We start from the raw sequence: 19,707 nt of genomic DNA, 5'->3' as shown, positions 1-19,707 counted from the left end.
TGTGTTTGTGATAATTCGACAGTCACTGCACCCATGGCCCTCAAACTTGACATTTAGGTTTGGGGGATGACCAGTAGATGACCCCTTGTGAATTTTAAGGTAATAATGTCAAAAATCAAGGTCACAACTCACATTGCCATACAACATCGATTGTTCCTTCGAAACAAACAGACCAGTAATGTTGTTTAGTCCAAGTCACTATCGTTCTAGCACATAACATCATTTTCACTTCCAGTTGTTGCATTACTACTGCCAGCTTTAAGCAGTACCGTCCCTCCGCACTTTCAGTGCTTTGATTAAAATATGTTAGTAAAATACCGTTTACTTCTTACCATGTAAGAATTTAGTTTTCTCAGGCTTCTTTAAAAAAATGTTCTTGTAGAACATATATCAAATTAAAATACTAGTATGTGGTCTCATGTTTTGTAATAGTAACTTGTAAACATGAAAGGATAGTTGCGATCTGAATAAAACAAGAATTTATACAAAGAAATGTACAAACAATATTGTAAGGGGACATTGGTGCTTAAAACTGATGCATGTACTGTATCTGTTTGCCTTAAATATGATGACCAAAGATAATTAAATAATGATTGAATCGATTAATAATCGGTCATTGATCGGTTTCATAAACCGATTATCGATAGTAATTTTTGTGTCCGATTCCCATCACTATTCACCTATATACGTTAATGACATTAATCTGAATTTTGCTAGTTATAAGTATATTTAACAATTTATTCTCGATTCAATATCATGTAAAGTTGAACTAATATTTGTCAAATAAATAAACATTTTTTACAAGGACGTTTTGATTGTATTCTGGATAAGGCACCTACGTGTTCTGGTGGTACGGTTACTCGTTTCTCGATTCTTATACGGCCGACATGATTTGATTCTCATTTGAAAAGAAGTATATGCCCTGCCTTTGTTTCCCAAACTACAGCTTTTCACGTAAGAGTACGCCGCCTTGTCTATCAATTCATTCTTGTCCAACAATGCCTGCAATTTGCTATAAAAATTTCCATTGATAATTTTTTGTTTCTGTATCAAATTTTAATGTATGCTTGACATAAAATCCCCATCTTTGACATGTTTGCTACCGTACGATTGGACTCGTTGTTCTCTATTTTTTTGTCTATCGTCTGCTAGTTTTTTACACATGCGTTTAGAAATGATGCTAACTGGTGAACCACTACCTAGATTCAAGTCAAGTCAAAACATGTATCTCTCAAATTCATGCACAACATGAAAAAATTTAGGTAATTGATAAAGACAATACATTTCAGAGGCTCAAATTGAGGATTTAAAGACATAACATACATTCAAGTGTATCAAATATTTAAAGACCAGATAGTCCCATTTAACAGGATAAATATTGCACATGGATCATTGGATTCAAGCAGTGTTATAGTTTACGAGTTATAAAATGGATTAAGTACAATGGGAGAGTCAACTAAGAGTCTTAGATAAATAAGAACAGTAATGTTTAACGAAATTGTTTAAGAATAACACATATTCAAAAATCCTTTTTATTAGTTGTGTTTACCAACTGTTCAAGTTTATATATGTTTGGATGTCTGTTAAAATATGGTTTTATATACTGCTTACGCTCGTTATCAAAAATGTTACACTCGAAAAAAAAAATGGAATTCATCCCCTAGTTTGTTACATGTTTGGCATTTCATTTCATTGACTGGGATTCTATTCCAATTGCCCGTTTCTATTGGTAGTCTGTGGTTTCTTGTTCTAAACTTGATAAGTGGATATAATAATGATTTTGTTGTTGAATGAAGATTCTTTTCATAGCAGAATGACGTTTTCAAGATTTTATAAAATTGACTGTTTCTAGCATTTTCAATAAGGGAGTACCACGATGTTAAGAATAGATCTTTCAGCTTGCGCTTAACCGCAAGTTAAAGCCATTTAGGATTTACATCTTGTTGATATTCACAAGTTCCTATAAATCCACACTTTGTTAGTATTGACTTTATATTGAAGAACCATTGATATCGTGTTCTTATTATGTCTGGAGGTAAAGTCTGAACTGTTTTGTATATGCATTTATATATCATCGATGATAGTTTACTACTACTACTTCCACTATTCTTCTTCTTCTTCTTCTTCTTCTTCTTCTTCTTCTTCTTCTTCTTCTTCTTCTTCTTCTTCTTCTTCTTCTTATTATTATTATTATTAATATTATTATTAGTATTATTATACAAACGTACCCAGTATGACATCATTTTCTCTTCTATATCTAACGCTACTGGTGTTGTTCCAGTTTCGCCATAAACCATATAATTTGGAGTTGAACTTTTTAATATGAGAATATACTTTAAAATTTCAGCTGAACACTTTCTATAATATTAAGATTTTCGTAACCCCAGATTTTTGCGCCGTAAAGTAAAATTGGTGTAACTGTTTTATTGAATAAGTCTATTTGAAGATCGATCGGTAGATTGAGTCTATTAGAGTTTCTGAGGAGACTATAAGTTGCTCTAGTTGCCTGCGATGCAACATGTAATTTTTTTTTTATAAAAAGAACCTGTTGACCTAAACAGCACACCTAGGTATTTACATTCCTTCACTATATCAAGCAGATGATTGTTTGTTAAAAAAAAAAATTGGTTGTCGGCCTTTTGAAAAAAATAGTATTTTTGATTTTGTTGTATTGATCGTAAGTTTCCAGTCATGACTAGTAGATGACCCCTATTGATTTTGGGGTCACTAGGTCAAAGGTCAAGGTCACCGTGACCTTAATGTGAAGAAACGGGTTCCGCTCAATAACTAAGGATCCTTTGGGTCAAGGAACTTCATACTTGGTATGCTAGTTGTTCATGACTAGTAGATGACTCCTATTGATATTGAGATCAAAAGGTCAAAGGTCAAGGTTACCTTCAGGTAAAAAACGATATGTTGGTGGTGACCTTAAGTTTAAAAATGGTTTCTGCTCAATAACTAAAGAACGCTTGTAACCAGGAACTTAATACTTGGTATGGAAGTTGGTCATAACAAGTAGATGACTTCTATTGATTTTGAGATCGGTAGGTCAAAGGTCAAGGTCACCCTGACCTTGAGGTTAAGGGACGGTTTTCGCTCAATAAATAAAGAACGCTTGCACCCAGGAACTTCATTCTTGGTATGCTAGTCGCTCATGTAATATGGGTGAATAAACCAAACTTCACTGTTGGTTCGTTTCCAGTCCAAAATTGCAAATTTCATGTTCGTCATTTTTTTTTTTCAGCTACGACCACATAATAGGGGAGACAAGCGCTTTTTCAAAAAAAGCAATCTCTAGTTAGAATGGGCATCGAGAGCATTATGCCGGTCATGTGCCGTTTCTGGCATTATAACTGTGTCATCTGCATATAACAGAATAAAAAGCTTCAGGAACTGGGGAAGTTCAATGTCTTCATTGAGTCGGATTGAAATTCCGTTTACGGTTGGCTTTGACTGCAAGTATTCATGTCGATCATTAAGAAATAATGAAAATAAAAGAGGCGAAAGATTTTCTCCTTGCCAGACTCCTATATGGGAAGGAAAATAATTTGAATAATTTGAGTATTTTGCAGTAGATGAAGAGAACACACACGATTTGATATAATTGTACGTATTAGTTATAACCCTTAAGCATTTTCCTGAAATATTGCAATTTTGTATTTTTTCCCCACAATCCAGATCTCCATACTTTGTCAAAGGCTTGTTTAAGGTCAATAAATGCACAAATAACTTCTTTTTGTGGTGATTCAAATTAGCTATTAGATGCTGTAGAACAAACATACGATCTGATTTCGAGTATCCTTTTCTAAAACCAGCTTGAAAGTTATTAATGACATTATCTTCAACATAATTCGATATATATATATATATATATATATATATATATATATATATATATATACCATATATTTCATTGCTTTTTCTATTTTATCTTCTGTAATAGGTGAATTTACATTATTTTTGTTATTATTATTATTATTATTATTATTATTTTTATTATTATTAATATTATTATTATCATTATTATTATTATTATTATTATTATTATTATTATTATTATTATTATTATTATTATTATTATTATTGTTATAATGATTTTTATTATTATGATTATTATGATTATTATTATTATGATTATTATGATGATGATTATTATTATTATTATTATTATTATTATTATTATTATTATTATTATTATTATTATTATTATTATTATTATTATTGTTATTATGATTATTATTATTATGATTATTATTATTATTATTATTATGATTATTATTATTGTTATTATGATTATTATTATTATTATTATTATTATTAATAATTTCACAATCGTAGTTTACATTCTTGAAAAAATTATACAAGCCTTCAACAGATGCTTCTGTTTTACTCTCATTACCTTTGTTAATGATTTTCCAGAATTCTTCCGGATTATTTCCTTTAAATGTTCTTAGTTTGCTTATTTTATTATGATTGTGAATTGACTTGTATTTACTTAAAGTCTTTTTATATCTTTTACTTTCATTCTTAAAAGTATTTGTGTAGATAAGGATTCTATTTAGCTTGTATGCATACTTAGCCTTATGGAAACTTTTTCTGGCTTCACGACAATCGTGACCAAACCATGCGGACATTTTCCTATTTACAATTCTAGTACGATGGTATCCAACAGTAGATACAGCTGTGTCAACAAATAGATTAGTAATATCAGACACGATCTCATCAATTTGATTTTGGCAAGTGTTTTGGTGGTTTGAAATGCTCACTATTGTATCATATTTAACTTGATCTAAATTGAAGTTTCTTAAGTATTCGTTTGTCTTCTTAGTATCCCATAATTTTATACTTGGCGCCTTGTCGATTTGCGCTAGCTCCGGTCAAAACGCACATATTAGATATAGTGCGATTGGGTTATGCCCGCCTGAATAAAGGGGGCAATACTCTAATACTTCTAGACATTTAACTAACTTGAACAATGACGAACTACAAATAAAATAATCTACAACACTGACGCCTTTACAAGTAAACTGTCCGTTTTCATCGCCTTCGGTTCTACCAGTTAGTATATTGTAAAAATTCTGAGAATCGATAACCATAATTATTTGTTAATTAGTCGAAACTTTTCCTAACCCTGTTTACTTTATACGTTAAATCGAATTTTAACATTTCGTTTTCATATTCATCGTACACCTGGGGTATATTATGTAGTTCTAAGAACGATTTATCGGCGGCAATATAATCCTGTGTGTTCTTAGTAAGAGAATTAAAGTCACCAAAAATACATATGTAATCATATTTTTTACTCAGCTCGTTCAGTTCAATACGTATATTAAGAAACGGATCATCCCGGGCATAGTCGGAGTTTTCATGTTACACCACAAAGCAGATCCGAATCGGTTTTAGTAATTATTTTCGAGATAGTAAACCAAAGTACGAGGTTACTTTCTGTCTCGAGCGTTGAGACGTATTTAGAAACCGTTCTATGAACTGCTATCGCTATCCCTCCTGATTTCCTCCTAGTTATTTTCTTGCGTTTTTTTGTAAATAGTTCAAAGTTTTCACAGTCAAGGTCGTCGAGCTTTGTTTCTCGTAGCCCTATTATTAAGTACTTATTTATAAGGTCAATAGACTCAGGGCTATTGAGTTTACTTTTTCAGCCACAGACGTTTAAACTAAACACATTCAAATTAAATTGGTCATTATTGTTGCTTGTAATGTTGCTGCTATTATTGTTAAAAGTAATATATCATCATTATCATTATTATCATCATCTCCATTATCATAATCATTATTATCATTATCATTATTATCCTTATTTTTATTATCATAATTATTATTACTGGCATTATCATTATTATCATTATTATGATTATCATAATTATCATTATTATCATTGTTATTGTTATCATTTCCATTATTAATATCGTTCTTTTCATTATCCTGGTCATTATTATAAATATCGTTGATAATGTTATCATTTTTATCATTGTCATTATTATCATTATTATAATTAACATAATCATAATTGTCATTATGATTATTATAAATATCATTATTAATAAAACTATCATCAGTGTCATTATTGATATTAATACTATTTTTATCATTGCCAGTGACATCATTATCATACGTAACAATATTTTCTTGTGACTGATATGGTTCTTTGTAATAATAAAAATCTTTAGTATTCACAGTTATTGAATTGTAAAAATCAGTTGCAACACAATTAAAAATATTCATAAATTCTTGAGCATAGTATAAATTCATAGCATCATACAACATACCACATACACTGGTTGAGTATTCACTGATAAAAAAGGTTTTAAAGATTGCTAATACATCAACTAGTTCATTCATATGCACTATCAATTCCAAAGTATACATATTCAATGTTACATTTAAATCTATGTAATTAAACCATTCATATTTATAGAACTGCATTTTGTTTAGTAAATACAACACATTTCTAACAATTGAATACTTTAAATTTGACATATCAATGCTTAAAGTACAACTAATCCGATACATTTCGAACAATACGTAAGGGATGACATGCACTACTAAATTTACAAATATATCAAATGTATCTAAGTGCATTACTACTTTGTCAGAAATTTGGTTGTAAAGAAAATGATAAACCGTATTCAGAGATATATTACCAAATATTGTGCAAAACAATTCATAACGCGTGATTTCCCATCTGTTCAATAAGTATAACAAGAACATGGTGTTGTAAATTAAGTTGTGAATGCAGTAATACATAACATGGTTTATGTAACATTGAACACATAATAGCAATAACATAAATTATTATCAAGTTTTTTTATAACTGAATGTGTTTAAAGTATGCTTCGAATTACTGTTAAACACCTTAAATATGGATACATGTTTATAAATCTCTTGGTCGATTATATGACAAAAGAAACAGTTTTCACGATCACGGGTATCGTTCCCGATCAGTTCACACTTGGTCAGTGACTCTGCGTGCCTGGCCTATTTCTGTGTGGTCAAATGGTCAGTGGGATTTTGAGGTTCCACGGGGGTTCGTTGGAGGGGCCGTCATCAGAATTCCAGGGATAAGATGTGGCCTCCTCGTCATTTGCCGAGGTGATGGTAACGATATTGTCTACAGTTTGACGTTTAATGTTGTCATTCTCGAGCGGGGACCTCTCCTTTCGTTTTGCTGTTCTTTCGACTACTGCTGTTCCGTTATCAGCAAGTACTTGGTATCTATTTGGGGTTTCAAATAGTGTACGGGATTTTGGTAACGGATCAACTCTGGGGCCACCCAGTTGCTGTCTGGACGTTTGCTCCTAGTATGGTGGGACGCCCGTTCGATGGGCGTTCTTGTATTGTTCGCGCTGTTCGCCGTAGAGTGTTGGGTTCGACTGATGCACTTGTCGCCGGTCGCCGCGTTTGTCAATGTAATGACCCGTATCAATTTCGAAAAGGGAATGGTTAACATATAGTCTGTCTTTCACCAAGTTGACTTTTCCCCCTTGTTCGGCAAGTTTGCGTACCACTGGGTATAGATGCCTACATCTATCATAAATTTCTTTTGGGAAGTGTTCGTGTATTTAGTATTCTTTGGGTTCTGTTAAGTACTATTCCAGCCTTACTATCAGTAATGCGATCAAAAATGGCAACAATAGGTATATGCGTTCAAAAATGGCAACAATAGGTATATTTCTGTATGAATTGGCAGCTTTTTTAGGATCACCTTGTCTTCTAACCTTGTTGAATGTAATTTTATCAATGTCAAATGGGTTTTCGCCCGAAATGTACTCATTGTTTTGTAATTTTTCTCTCAGGAATTTTCTGAGTGTTGTTTCTTGGGTCTCTCTTTGCTGTTCTCTTTGCGTGTCCGGTGGATACGAAGGACGGGCCTCTTCAATATCGAAGAATATTAGATTGTTTTCCATGATTGTAGCCAATCGTAACAACTCGGCCATCTCCGGCAAGCTTCGAGATAGACCTCGTAAATAGTAGTAAGGATATACGAAAGTGCGATGCGGCTGCCGGCGATTAACACCGTTTTCAATCCGCGTAAAGAAGGCCCATTGTAACAACAAGGAAATGGATTGTGTTAAATTAAACGTGCTTGTTTTAGAGAAAATATTTATTGTAACCTCAAAGAATGTTCGTTTTATGAATATTTAGATGTTTCCTTATAGTTGAAGCACTCTATTTCCTCTAGAAAAATCGTGAGCACGCAGAAAATGTACTTGACAGTCATTGAAATGATCATACGGTTCATGGCATGCATGAATCATTACATCGGATTAAATGCATGCATGGACTAAATGTCAACATTTTCTCAACAGTTATAGGAATACCCTATGAAATGTAAGTTTTAAGTCATACTTTGCCGTGTTATTTTTCACACCATGCCTTGCCATTAAAACAACATTACTATTCTGTAAAATCATTGATTGCCTTGTGCAGAGTTTTGTGGGTTGTGGTAGGATGGGTGTGAGCTTGGCACCCAGTCAGCTTTACCAGCTGAAATTTATGCATGCCTTTACTTCAGCATTGTTGGGTTTGGGCTGCAGATTTTTTTTGTGTAAACAGTTCTGTGGGGTTGGGGTGGGGCGGTGACTATCCACGCAGTAAGCTCAATTGTTAGAGTACCAGTACAACGTTCATGTGGATATGCACCAGACAATTGTAACCACGGCCCCCCAGGTCTTGGGAATAGTGGGGACTTTGACTTTCAATACAGCCAACCCCGGCTAAAATCCCCACCCTGCGCGGACGATCCAATGGCAAAATCCCTGCCAAATGCCCCCACACCCCAGGGACTCTAGGTAAAGTCCATTCCCCTCTATATTTTAAGCGAAGATAAAACCACCGCATTCACCCAGCACTGCAGGGCCACCTGATAGGTAAAAACACGGCCCATTTCTTCGGGTTAACCCCAGTATTCTCCCGGACCTGGGGTGGGGGGGGGGGTTACAATTGACTGGTGCACTAAGTTGACAGAACTTGTATTTGTTCAAGGCAGATCATGCTTCACTTTACCTCCTAAGCTGTGGATAAACCCACTCATTAGAAGTTTCCTTACACATTATATTTGTCTTAATCTATAATTATTAGTCTCAATATCTTTGAGTAAATTGTCATTTTTTATTAAAAACAACAACACCAAAAGAGTAACGAATAAGATACTCAACTGATTTATCTTTTTGTAAATAAAAGCCTTAAACAAATATTTAGCCAGGTTACTAAGCTTTTCAGCAATGTATACCAGACTTTTTTCAATAATACTTAATCTATTTTGAATAATTAGCCTTTAGATCACTCTTCACCAAATGACTCTTTTATGTCCAACTCCATAAAATGCAAACAAGAATAATTACAGTTTGGATGAACATGTCTCTTAATTTTATTTTTAATATAAGTCAAGTAATAACAGAGCCATCTGTATGCAATCCAATGTAAAATTAATGATAAATTAGGTTTTGCTCCAATTTTTACTTTCATTTCTGTGCCAAGCCCTTTTAAGTGCATTGAGTATTTTGGGAGACTTCACAATATTTCTGGCGTTTAATCCCCATATATGGCTTTAAGTTGCCATACAAATTTAAGTCTTCATTATAAAAAATACTGTATGTCTCCACCTTCACCATAAACACACAATGAGAGGACTATTTAAAGCATTACCATGTGTCAGAATTATAGATCTTTCTTTGCATTTTATTTGTCTAAATGTATTACCGGTCTCTTTAGCAATATCCTTGTGCCTCTTTGACTTCTTGGCTTGACAGTTTGGTTTTAATTACATTGCTTTGAATGTTTTATTTGTACACAACAATGATGATGATGGTGATGACACTATGCTATGCCAAAACCTCAACACATTTTCTTCAAACAAAAAAGGACAGTCATTCAGAATAACTTTTATTACATCATTTGAGAAAATAAACTCATGCAATCAACGAAATAAACATGCATCTCATAAAGAAAATAAATCGTGGTTGCAGTAAGCAATGCGCATCACTTCTAATAAACATTCCAACAGACTGAAAAATAAATCAACACATGGAAAAACTGTTTGCAAGTCAGCTAGCATCTTATTTTATGCCTTATCAGATTGCTATGCAAGCTGGAAGCTTACAAGATCACTCTTAAGTCTGTTGCCTAAGAAGAAACAAGTATGGACATCCTTTTCCTGAGGTCAAGAGAAAATATCTTGGAGGTCTTGAACTCACAACCTTGAATTTGAGGCTTATCCTCTAGACCACTTTCACCTTTTCACTTTTTAAAGAGCCCAGTTTACAATATGGCATTTGCAAGGATGTGCCCTATTAACGGATTTTCTGAAGTCTTAAAAATTGAACTGAACATAATAGTTCTCCTTTATTTGGTCTGCCGATGCCATCTGTTTCTGTTTTTGTAGTTATCTTCCCTCCATAATATAGGAAAACCACTTTAAGCGTAGATATATCCTTTACCATATTACCCTTTTAAAATATATGTTCGGATTTATTTAATAATCACAGACCAACAGATGACTTTTATCTTCAACTTCACATCAGTATGTAAGTCATCAAATATTTGAGATAACAAGATGTTCCACTGAACGCTTTGTTTCCATCTTGCACTCATTTTTCCAAGGTAGGCATTGCAGTTGTGTTAGATGATTTCCATGCATTGCAGGTCAATCCTCATACCACGGCATTTTTGATTACATTCGGATTCCAGTGCCTGAAATAGAAAACAGAAAATACAACAATAATAGGAATTATATTTTCAGATCAATTATTTTAAAAGCTGGTACAACAACAGAAAAGTATTCACAAAACATTAAGTGCAACACCAATTTAAAGCTGCATCCTCACAGTTTTACTGTTCTGACACCTTTTTTATTTTTATCTTACGAGCCAATTGGCAATTATTGTGCAAATGTATGGAAACCAGTGATATTAGACTGCTGACATAATATCAGATCACAGTCTTTCATATACAAGTTTGAAAATTTGGTAAAAATTCCTCCAACTAGTCATATAAGGTCACACATAATAGAACAGATTTCAATTGTTTGGAAACTACTTTTTTGCTACTGCTTTAAGCCATATAATTAATTATATGTGTAAATTTAATTTAATTACTCCTTTGGGCTTTTGAAGAATGACCAAGAAGAACTGTCAATCTGTGAGAGAGCAGCTTTTAGCTGTGGACTACTGGTATATTAAAAAATATGAAATGAAATTGTTATCATGTTTAAATTCATCTACAATGTTGATATTTTAATACTGTCAATCCTTGTTGGTTAATTGTACAAACATGCAGGTACTTTTGGGCTTAAACCAATAGGATACTTGACTGTTAAATTATTGTCCGAATTTCGAAAATAGCACAACCATTACCTCATCTGCCTTTTTTCATTAGAAGAAGCCGGGAATCAGAGTCAGCTGTACCCCTGGTACCATACTCTTCTCTGAAAATGACAAAAAGATTAAAATTGAAATGTCTGCATTTCATTGGCACAGTAAAAATGTCAGCATTTTTCAATGTTTCTGCATCACCACCACTGGTGGATATCATAGAATTTAGTCTTGAAAGAAATGTGTGCTGGTTTATGCGTTCAAACTCATTTTGTTAAACCAATAGAATGAATTTCAAGATCTAATTTATTTAGAGAACTATATTAGTGAGCAGGCCGAGGCATTCAATTGTGCCATTACATTAAGTTGTTCGATACCAACACTCACGGCATATAAACCATACATCCTTGGTTAAAAGAATGTAAATTTTAATTATAATAATTAAAAATAAAGTTAATGATATGAAATGTATGAGATAAATACACTGAGAAAGAAAGTCTAACCTATTATCGATCTACATGTAAGTAAAGTCAGATTCAGACTGATTTGTTATTAAAAAAATCAAATAAAGTATTTGTTTTCTTATTTTTTGCCACTGATCACTGGAGCTTCAAAATTGTTATTTACTATATTGGAATCTGTCAAATGAAAGAAGACTTTACCCCACCCACTAAGAATTAATGACATTTCCAATTAGTTTCTCATTAGGGCTCTTTTAAAACTATTTTTATATTTTATTAAAATACAATAAGTATAAAAATAACACTTACACACAAATAAGTGGTAAAAGTTCGCTCCTCATTCTGTCTTTGGACTAACATATCTCTTGGTTGTTTGAACATCTTCTTGGTCGGCTATGATGGACTATTTTCTTACGACCCGTATTATATCCGAGGCCATATCTTGATACTAGCCGAGGAGTTCCGATTGGATTGTAGCATGTATATCAAGGTGGCGATTGTTTATACGCTGATTTTCTTGTTCTAGTTGTTCAATTCTTGAGGAAAAAAAAGTGTTATGCTTACTCAAAGAGCGGATTTCGTGTTCAGTGTACCTTCAAACGTGATGGTATGCCGTATCTTGATCCTGGTAAAACCAAAGTGCCTCGAATTTCGGTTACTATTGACAATAAATGTGTTGTGATCATGCTCGCAGTAATTGTTCATCAGTCCTAGCGCATTACGCTACTTATCAAAACTTTATCATTTAATTTCAATGTTTGTATACGTTCCATGCGTTTAAGGTGAATGCGTATAGAAACAATACCTAAATTGAAAACAATAAATCTTTGAAATTATATAAATCATTATCATGATACATATGCCACCCGCTTAAGATCTGTTTAAAAAATATAATACCATAGGCTCATATTAACCATCGGGAATATGCAAACACATATTTGTGCTAGCCGATATCAGTTCATTTTTGGTTCCATGCATTTCAGGTAATTCGATACTCAGTATTCGTTCGTCGTTGTAAATTCTATAACATGCACTTATGCATCTTTTGATGACGATGACTAGAATGGCAAGGTATAGTTTAAGGAATGCAGATTGCAATAAGATTATAGGGACTCGCTCATGCTTTTGTAAAATGCCTTTTTGTATGACGAAATAAAATATGGCAATTATAAAAGTAAGACACTCATGACTGGAACACTTCAACACATGTTGATATTTCCTTACATATTGTCAATGAAGTCCACGATTTTGATAAACGTTAGTAATTCTTTTCAACACAATTCTTAAATGTTAGGTTAACCTTAAGTCTGTGTATGGGTCCTTGTGGGCGTCTGCTTTTTGTTGTCTTTTTTAAATTTTTCCTTGACTGTACAGGCGTGGATTCGCTCCCAACGTAAACTGGAATATTATTTAATACTTAAAGTGTATTTTTCGGCAATTTCGGTAACAAAGAGTAAAATTGTTATAATAGAAGTGTTTTCTTTCAGATGCATTACCAGGAAACAAGTTTGGTGCAAAGCATGAGCGAGTCCCTTTAACAAGGCGACAAGAAAGTTCAGTTTGTGGCACTTCTGGGTAACAATCCTTCGGCAAATCGTTTGAGCCCCACATCCGGCACTCCTTTTATTAAAATTAAAATAATTATATGACACATTTTATACCATATTACAATAATAAATTGGTACGATGCAAGGACTATACCGTACGTTATTGGGTGTGAAAATATACATCTATGCACACAGGACTTCGATTGTATCTATAATAGCTTCACGTCTTTTTGCTTAGTACGTATTTTAACGTATTCCGATACCTTTTCAGAACCATGCTTTCAGGGTTTATTTTCATCAAATATACAGTGACTTGCACATAACCGGAATTAGCAATTGCTAACATTTTTGAAAAGGGTAAGCAATTTTATTTAACATGTTTTAAATATCAAAAGTACAGAACAATTTTGGTAAAAGTACCTTTTTGTCAGAATTCCACATTTTGAGACTTTTTAGGCAGCAATTTCTTTTGTATTGTATTATATATAAAAGAATAATTTTCAATAATCATTTTGCTCCATATCTTTTAGTCTAAAAGTTAAAATGGTTATTTCATTTACTTTGGTGTTGATCCACCTAAAACACATTTTTTTTGAAAATAACAAACAATTGTTTTTATTCATATTTTTGTATTTAACCCCCCCCCCTCCCCCATGGAAAAAATCTTTTTTTTAATACTGTTTTCATAAAGCGAGTATCAAAAATCTTTCCTCAACAAACTCACTACCAAGTGAACTTAACTTGATAATGTGTCTAGCGATATATCATTATTTAAGCGTGGCCTGAAAGATAAATACAAATCAAGTTGTCGTGTTTAAAAGTATAGCAGTCATCGTTTAAATTTGTATTCAGTATTTACTTCCTTAAAGAAGTAGAACTTTATGTGAGGTTGCTTATTTAGTTTGTGCGAAGATGCAGGCATGTGGTTGTAATATGGAGCTGTTCATATGTCTGGGAATTATTGTTCTTTGCCCTCAAGGTACCGATTAAGATATTTAAATGAACGTTTTAAATATTACGTTAAGCTTAGCTCAAGTAAGTTAAACTGTTCAGAAAGTACTGATTCTTTTTTAACTAAGTACTATGTGATACTATCTTCCAATACCCATAACGTTACTCATGTTTGACACTTTATAATTAGCTTCTAAAATTAAGTGATCTTCCTTTGCTTTTTTCCCACAAAGAATATTATTCTCAATTCAGCATATAAATCAGACTAAATCGGTTGGTAAAAATACAACTTATTTAAGAGGTAGAATGTTGAGAAGATGTGTTCAACTGTGCAGATGAGTTATAAAGCGAACCAAGATTATAAAAATGTATTTTTAAACACGATTTTGTTTTGATAGAACTGTGAGTTCGAAGTTTGTTTACATTTCGAAGTTGGAGTTTCTAGTTAGGGATGTTCTTTTCACTTCGCACCTAAGACAGTTTATTGTTTTTGTTTGAACACCTTTGTTTCGGATGCTATAAAATGTGCTTGGTGATCGATGGAAAAGCCGTTTTAAATCTTATGTCTTATTAAAATTTCGTCTTCTTTCTAGTTGGACATAGCATCACTTTCGTTTTTAAAAGAACTGGTAATTTGGCTTATCTTACATTATTTCATGCCTGTCATTGTATGTGACATTTTTGTGCAGCTAACGGGTGTCAAATTAAAATGCCAATTTAATTCAGAAATAAAAATGATTATACCAGTTTGAACAAAATACTTGCTCTAAAACCGTGTTTACAAGCGGAGGAATTATAAAATAAATGAAAGGTTAATGATCAAGATGTTTAAATGTAATAAAACACCAAAATAGTGAAGTTTCCTTTTATTTTCAGAATATGTAGATATGGAATCGATTTACCTTTACATATTAGACATCCTAAACATGCTTATTTGATATGTGTCAAGAATCAAGCAAAATGCTTTAATATTTTTGTGAGGTGTTTAGTAAAGGGGGATTTTTTTGGATGCCCAAACGACAATCGCAAGCAAAGCATTAAAAGCCATTTTTCAAATTTATAAGTCCACTTGCTTATCAGTCAAGCATAGACTTGATCTATTCGACAAACTCATTGCTCAAATTTTGTATTCATTAGGTGTTTGGGGCTTTGTTCAAGGTAATCCAGTTGAAAAAGTGCATCTACAATTCTGAAAGCGTCTACTCGATTGTTTATACGCTGATTTTCTTGTTCTAGTTGTTCAATTCTTGAGGAAAAAAAGTGTTATGCTTACTCAAAGAGCGGATTTCGTTGGTAAAAATACAACTTATTTAAGAGGTAGAATGTTGAGAAGATGTGTTCAACTGTGCAGATGAGTTATAAAGCGAACCAAGATTATAAAAATGTATTTTTAAACACGATTTTGTTTTGATAGAACTGTGAGTTCGAAGTTTGTTTACATTTCGAAGTTGGAGTTTCTAGTTAGGGATGTTCTTTTCACTTCGCACCTAAGACAGTTTATTGTTTTTGTTTGAACACCTTTGTTTCGGATGCTATAAAATGTGCTTGGTGATCGATGGAAAAGCCGTTTTAAATCTTATGTCTTATTAAAATTTCGTCTTCTTTCTAGTTGGACATAGCATCACTTTCGTTTTTAAAAGAACTGGTAATTTGGCTTATCTTACATTATTTCATGCCTGTCATTGTATGTGACATTTTTGTGCAGCTAACGGGTGTCAAATTAAAATGCCAATTTAATTCAGAAATAAAAATGATTATACCAGTTTGAACAAAATACTTGCTCTAAAACCGTGTTTACAAGCGGAGGAATTATAAAATAAATGAAAGGTTAATGATCAAGATGTTTAAATGTAATAAAACACCAAAATAGTGAAGTTTCCTTTTATTTTCAGAATATGTAGATATGGAATCGATTTACCTTTACATATTAGACATCCTAAACATGCTTATTTGATATGTGTCAAGAATCAAGCAAAATGCTTTAATATTTTTGTGAGGTGTTTAGTAAAGGGGGATTTTTTTTGGATGCCCAAACGACAATCGCAAGCAAAGCATTAAAAGCCATTTTTCAAATTTATAAGTCCACTTGCTTATCAGTCAAGCATAGACTTGATCTATTCGACAAACTCATTGCTCAAATTTTGTATTCATTAGGTGTTTGGGGCTTTGTTCAAGGTAATCCAGTTGAAAAAGTGCATCTACAATTCTGAAAGCGTCTACTCGATGTCAAAAAGAAAACGCAAAATGATTCTTTTGACGGAGAATCATGGAAATAACGTTTTAAAACACGTATATGAATATACTTAAGCACTGGGTAAATCTGCTCTATACAGATAATGACAAGCACACTAAAAAGGTTTATACTTTGCTTATAAATGTTATGGAATGAAATCCAAACAAACCAAATTATTGCTCACTTATCAGATCTTCGCTGTAGGTAAGATTATTTGATGTATGGTTTAATCAATAAGTAAGTAGTCTTGAGATTTTTTTGTATTTGTAAAACAGCGGCTGAAAGATAAATTAATCCAATATTGGCATGGTAGACTTTATGCACCAAGTAGAGCATATATATATATATATATATATATATATATATATATATATATATATATATATATATATATATATATATATATATATATATAAAAACCAATATATATATATATATATATATATATATATATATATATATATATATATATATATATATATATATATATATATATATATATCAATGTTCAAGTAAAAGACTTCAGCCATATCAATACGAAAGGGATTTATTTAATAAGCTCCCATAAATCTGACGTTCTTCTTCTACATATTTTTGCATGTAATGAAATTTTTCAACTATGTTCACCAATTCTTCAACCATTTACCAGCACATTGTATTCCAGTTTCTGCCTTTTATTTAAATGCACGTTCGTGGAGCAACCATTGCTTCCAGCGATACTCTTGTTTTTCTTTAGTTTATAATGAAGCCTAATTGCAGTTTTAACTTGCTCGGATAACAATTGGATAGTTTACACAATTGGTTTTCATAGCTGCGACGTGATTTGAAAGGGTATTTTGTATAGAACTCATTTACAAATGTAAGACTCTGTTAGGTTAATGTATCGTTTTATTATAGTTTTTATCTGAATTTATTAACTCCGTCTGAAAAACTTCTACAGATCAGATCTCAATTTGTCAGTAAGTTATATTTATGTGTATATTAATGACATTGTATATGAATATGCCGATATGAACACCAATTGACAACACAAAATACTACCACTGGACATTCTGAAAAGAATTCTAAGATGAGTCGAAATTAATATTGACGTCTCCAACGATATTAAAATGAACGATTTACTTTAGAAAAGGTCGAAATCCAGTCCTTAAATGAGTATAGAGGCCGATACACATAGTTGATACAAATGAGCGTGTTTAAGAAAATATCATTTTAATTCTAATTCATTTAATAAGTTTGTATGTTTAAGTCTTATTTGTACTTAAAAGGTATGGATAGTTTTATGTAAACGGGTTTTCCGCCATCCTTTTATCTCGACGAACAATAGCATAGTGCATAACAAATAAATTCTAGTCACTAATTACAACATTTACAATTGTCTCACATTGTCCTAAAACATCTATATCAAAACAGTTAAGTATCTCGTTTTGCCATTACAAATTATCGCGAATTTGGAAATTACTGCTTACTGTTAAAATTATATGGTCATTCAGGGATTTTTAATTCCATTTAAAAAGGCAGAGCATCTTGATCCATGTAATAAATTGATCTGCCTTCAACTTCACTTACCGAAGATACTTCCGGTTGAGCGGTTACACGGTTGTTTACGAAGACGGACCTCCCATGCAAATTTGGCCTCTCGCGTACACTCTTAAATTCCCGCAAGTGTTGCATTTAGTGTATCTAGAGACGTTTCGTTGCCAATAAAAAAAACATTTTTCCCGTTTATCAAGCAAAGTATTGCGTAAAAACGGGCGATTTCCCCTAAAGAAATTTAAAACTTCACCTTCTATTTTCTGCATTTAAGTGCACTTATTTTTCCATTTTCTGCTGAAAAAATGGTCGGTTGCAATTCGGAAAACTGTCTGTCTGTCTGTCTGCCTGCCTTCCCATCCGTCCGTACGTCCGTCCATCCAGTCATCCATAGTTGTTTTTTCCAGCCTCCTTCTATTTCCTCCATTGTTATAAAATAAATCCATGCTCGTGAACTTTAACTTTTTGCTTAAGGCTTTTGAAAACTGAATCGTATGTAACAATTGCTCTGTTCCGACATCCGCAAAATTCCTATGTGCAAAAGAGACAGATTACATATTTAGCTTTGTGTCTTTGAGTACCGTCGGTTATAACTAAAGACGTACATGGTATTCACTTATTAACTAAACAATGATATTGTTAACAGAACAAAGATAACATCCAGTGAAAGAATGATAACACTTCAAAATAATTTTATACCAGTTTTGAGATCAAACAAATGCTATTTTTACATCAAGCAAATGTACTGCTATAAATTATTAAATAAAAGAAAGAATTCAAAACCACAGTTATCTAGTTTTCAAACATATTTGCAAAGTAATTTCAAAATACCCTACGCAATACTTTCTAAGTTTAAGCCTGGACACAAGAGCGCCAATGGTCACAGCCACTTGCCCGAACGACATACCAAAATTTTATAAATAAGAATTTCCAAATTTTCTTCGGAAAACCTTGTTAAAAAAGTATATTTTAAAAAATGTCAAATTTCATGAAATATAAATGACTAGACAAGGTGACTTGAAAAATAACTATAGGCATTTGCAATAAAATATATACTACAGCTATCACTCTTGCAATGACCACACGAGTGGCTTTGGAAGTCATTTTAGTTCCGGTAGAATTTACAAAAAATACACCGTACTGTGAACGCTTTCGGCAGTATATGTCACAGAAAATTCTAGCCAAAGCCAGGTTTATTTTAGGCTTTCTCAGATTATATATGTGGACAGCAGTTCAGGCGACGAATCAGGATGCGATATCGACCTTGACCCGCAGGGAGGTACTACTGGACATGCGATGCCTCGCGACGGCACGGGTCCTGTCCATACAGCCCCCGGCTATCTCCTTAATGTCCATCCAGCCATGAACACACAGGGGAGCAAAGTGTCCACGTCGCATGTATCCAACCCCACGTAGACGGGCCTCAAAAGTAAAGCACCAAGTATTACTTCCGGTTCGAACCCCAATGGCTCCCCCGATATCGAGTTGGCTCAACCTACCAGTATTCCTCATACGGAGAGCTCCAAGCTCTAGGGTTGCGCGGGGAGTGTGGCATTCTGTGACGTTTGTGTAACACGCCCGTGCTCATCTTCGAAACTCCATTGTGCCCATATCTCTTCTGAAGAATTCCAATCTTTGATTAATTCCCATAACGA

The 19,707-nt window shown here is 33.0% G+C and overlaps 1 protein-coding gene and 1 long non-coding RNA gene across 3 annotated transcripts in view; one reads left to right on the top strand and one right to left on the bottom strand.

The window, feature by feature from the left end:
- Positions 1-10,197: 10,197 nt before the first annotated feature.
- LOC128236140 (uncharacterized) lies at positions 10,198-12,206 on the bottom strand. The gene is made up of 3 exons (XR_008261267.1): positions 12,098-12,206; positions 11,370-11,440; positions 10,198-10,707 (listed from the first exon to the last, which is right to left on the bottom strand). It is a non-coding gene; the product is annotated as an uncharacterized LOC128236140 (long non-coding RNA).
- A 1,963-nt stretch (positions 12,207-14,169) lies between these two features.
- LOC128236297 (hemicentin-1-like) overlaps positions 14,170-19,707 on the top strand; it is a 79,899-nt gene continuing 74,361 nt past the window's right edge. For both annotated transcript variants that reach the window (XM_052951184.1, XM_052951185.1), the window contains exon 1: positions 14,170-14,314. In XM_052951184.1, coding sequence (XP_052807144.1) covers positions 14,248-14,314 — 67 coding nt within the window. In that variant the 5' untranslated portion in view covers positions 14,170-14,247. The remainder of the gene's footprint in view (positions 14,315-19,707) is intronic.

This window comes from Mya arenaria, chromosome 5 (genome assembly GCF_026914265.1).
Source record: "Mya arenaria isolate MELC-2E11 chromosome 5, ASM2691426v1".
In the NCBI taxonomy this organism is placed as follows: Eukaryota; Metazoa; Mollusca; class Bivalvia; order Myida; family Myidae; genus Mya; species Mya arenaria.
Note: the sequence above shows the minus strand (reverse complement) of the source record. Positions and strands in the feature narration are given on the sequence as shown.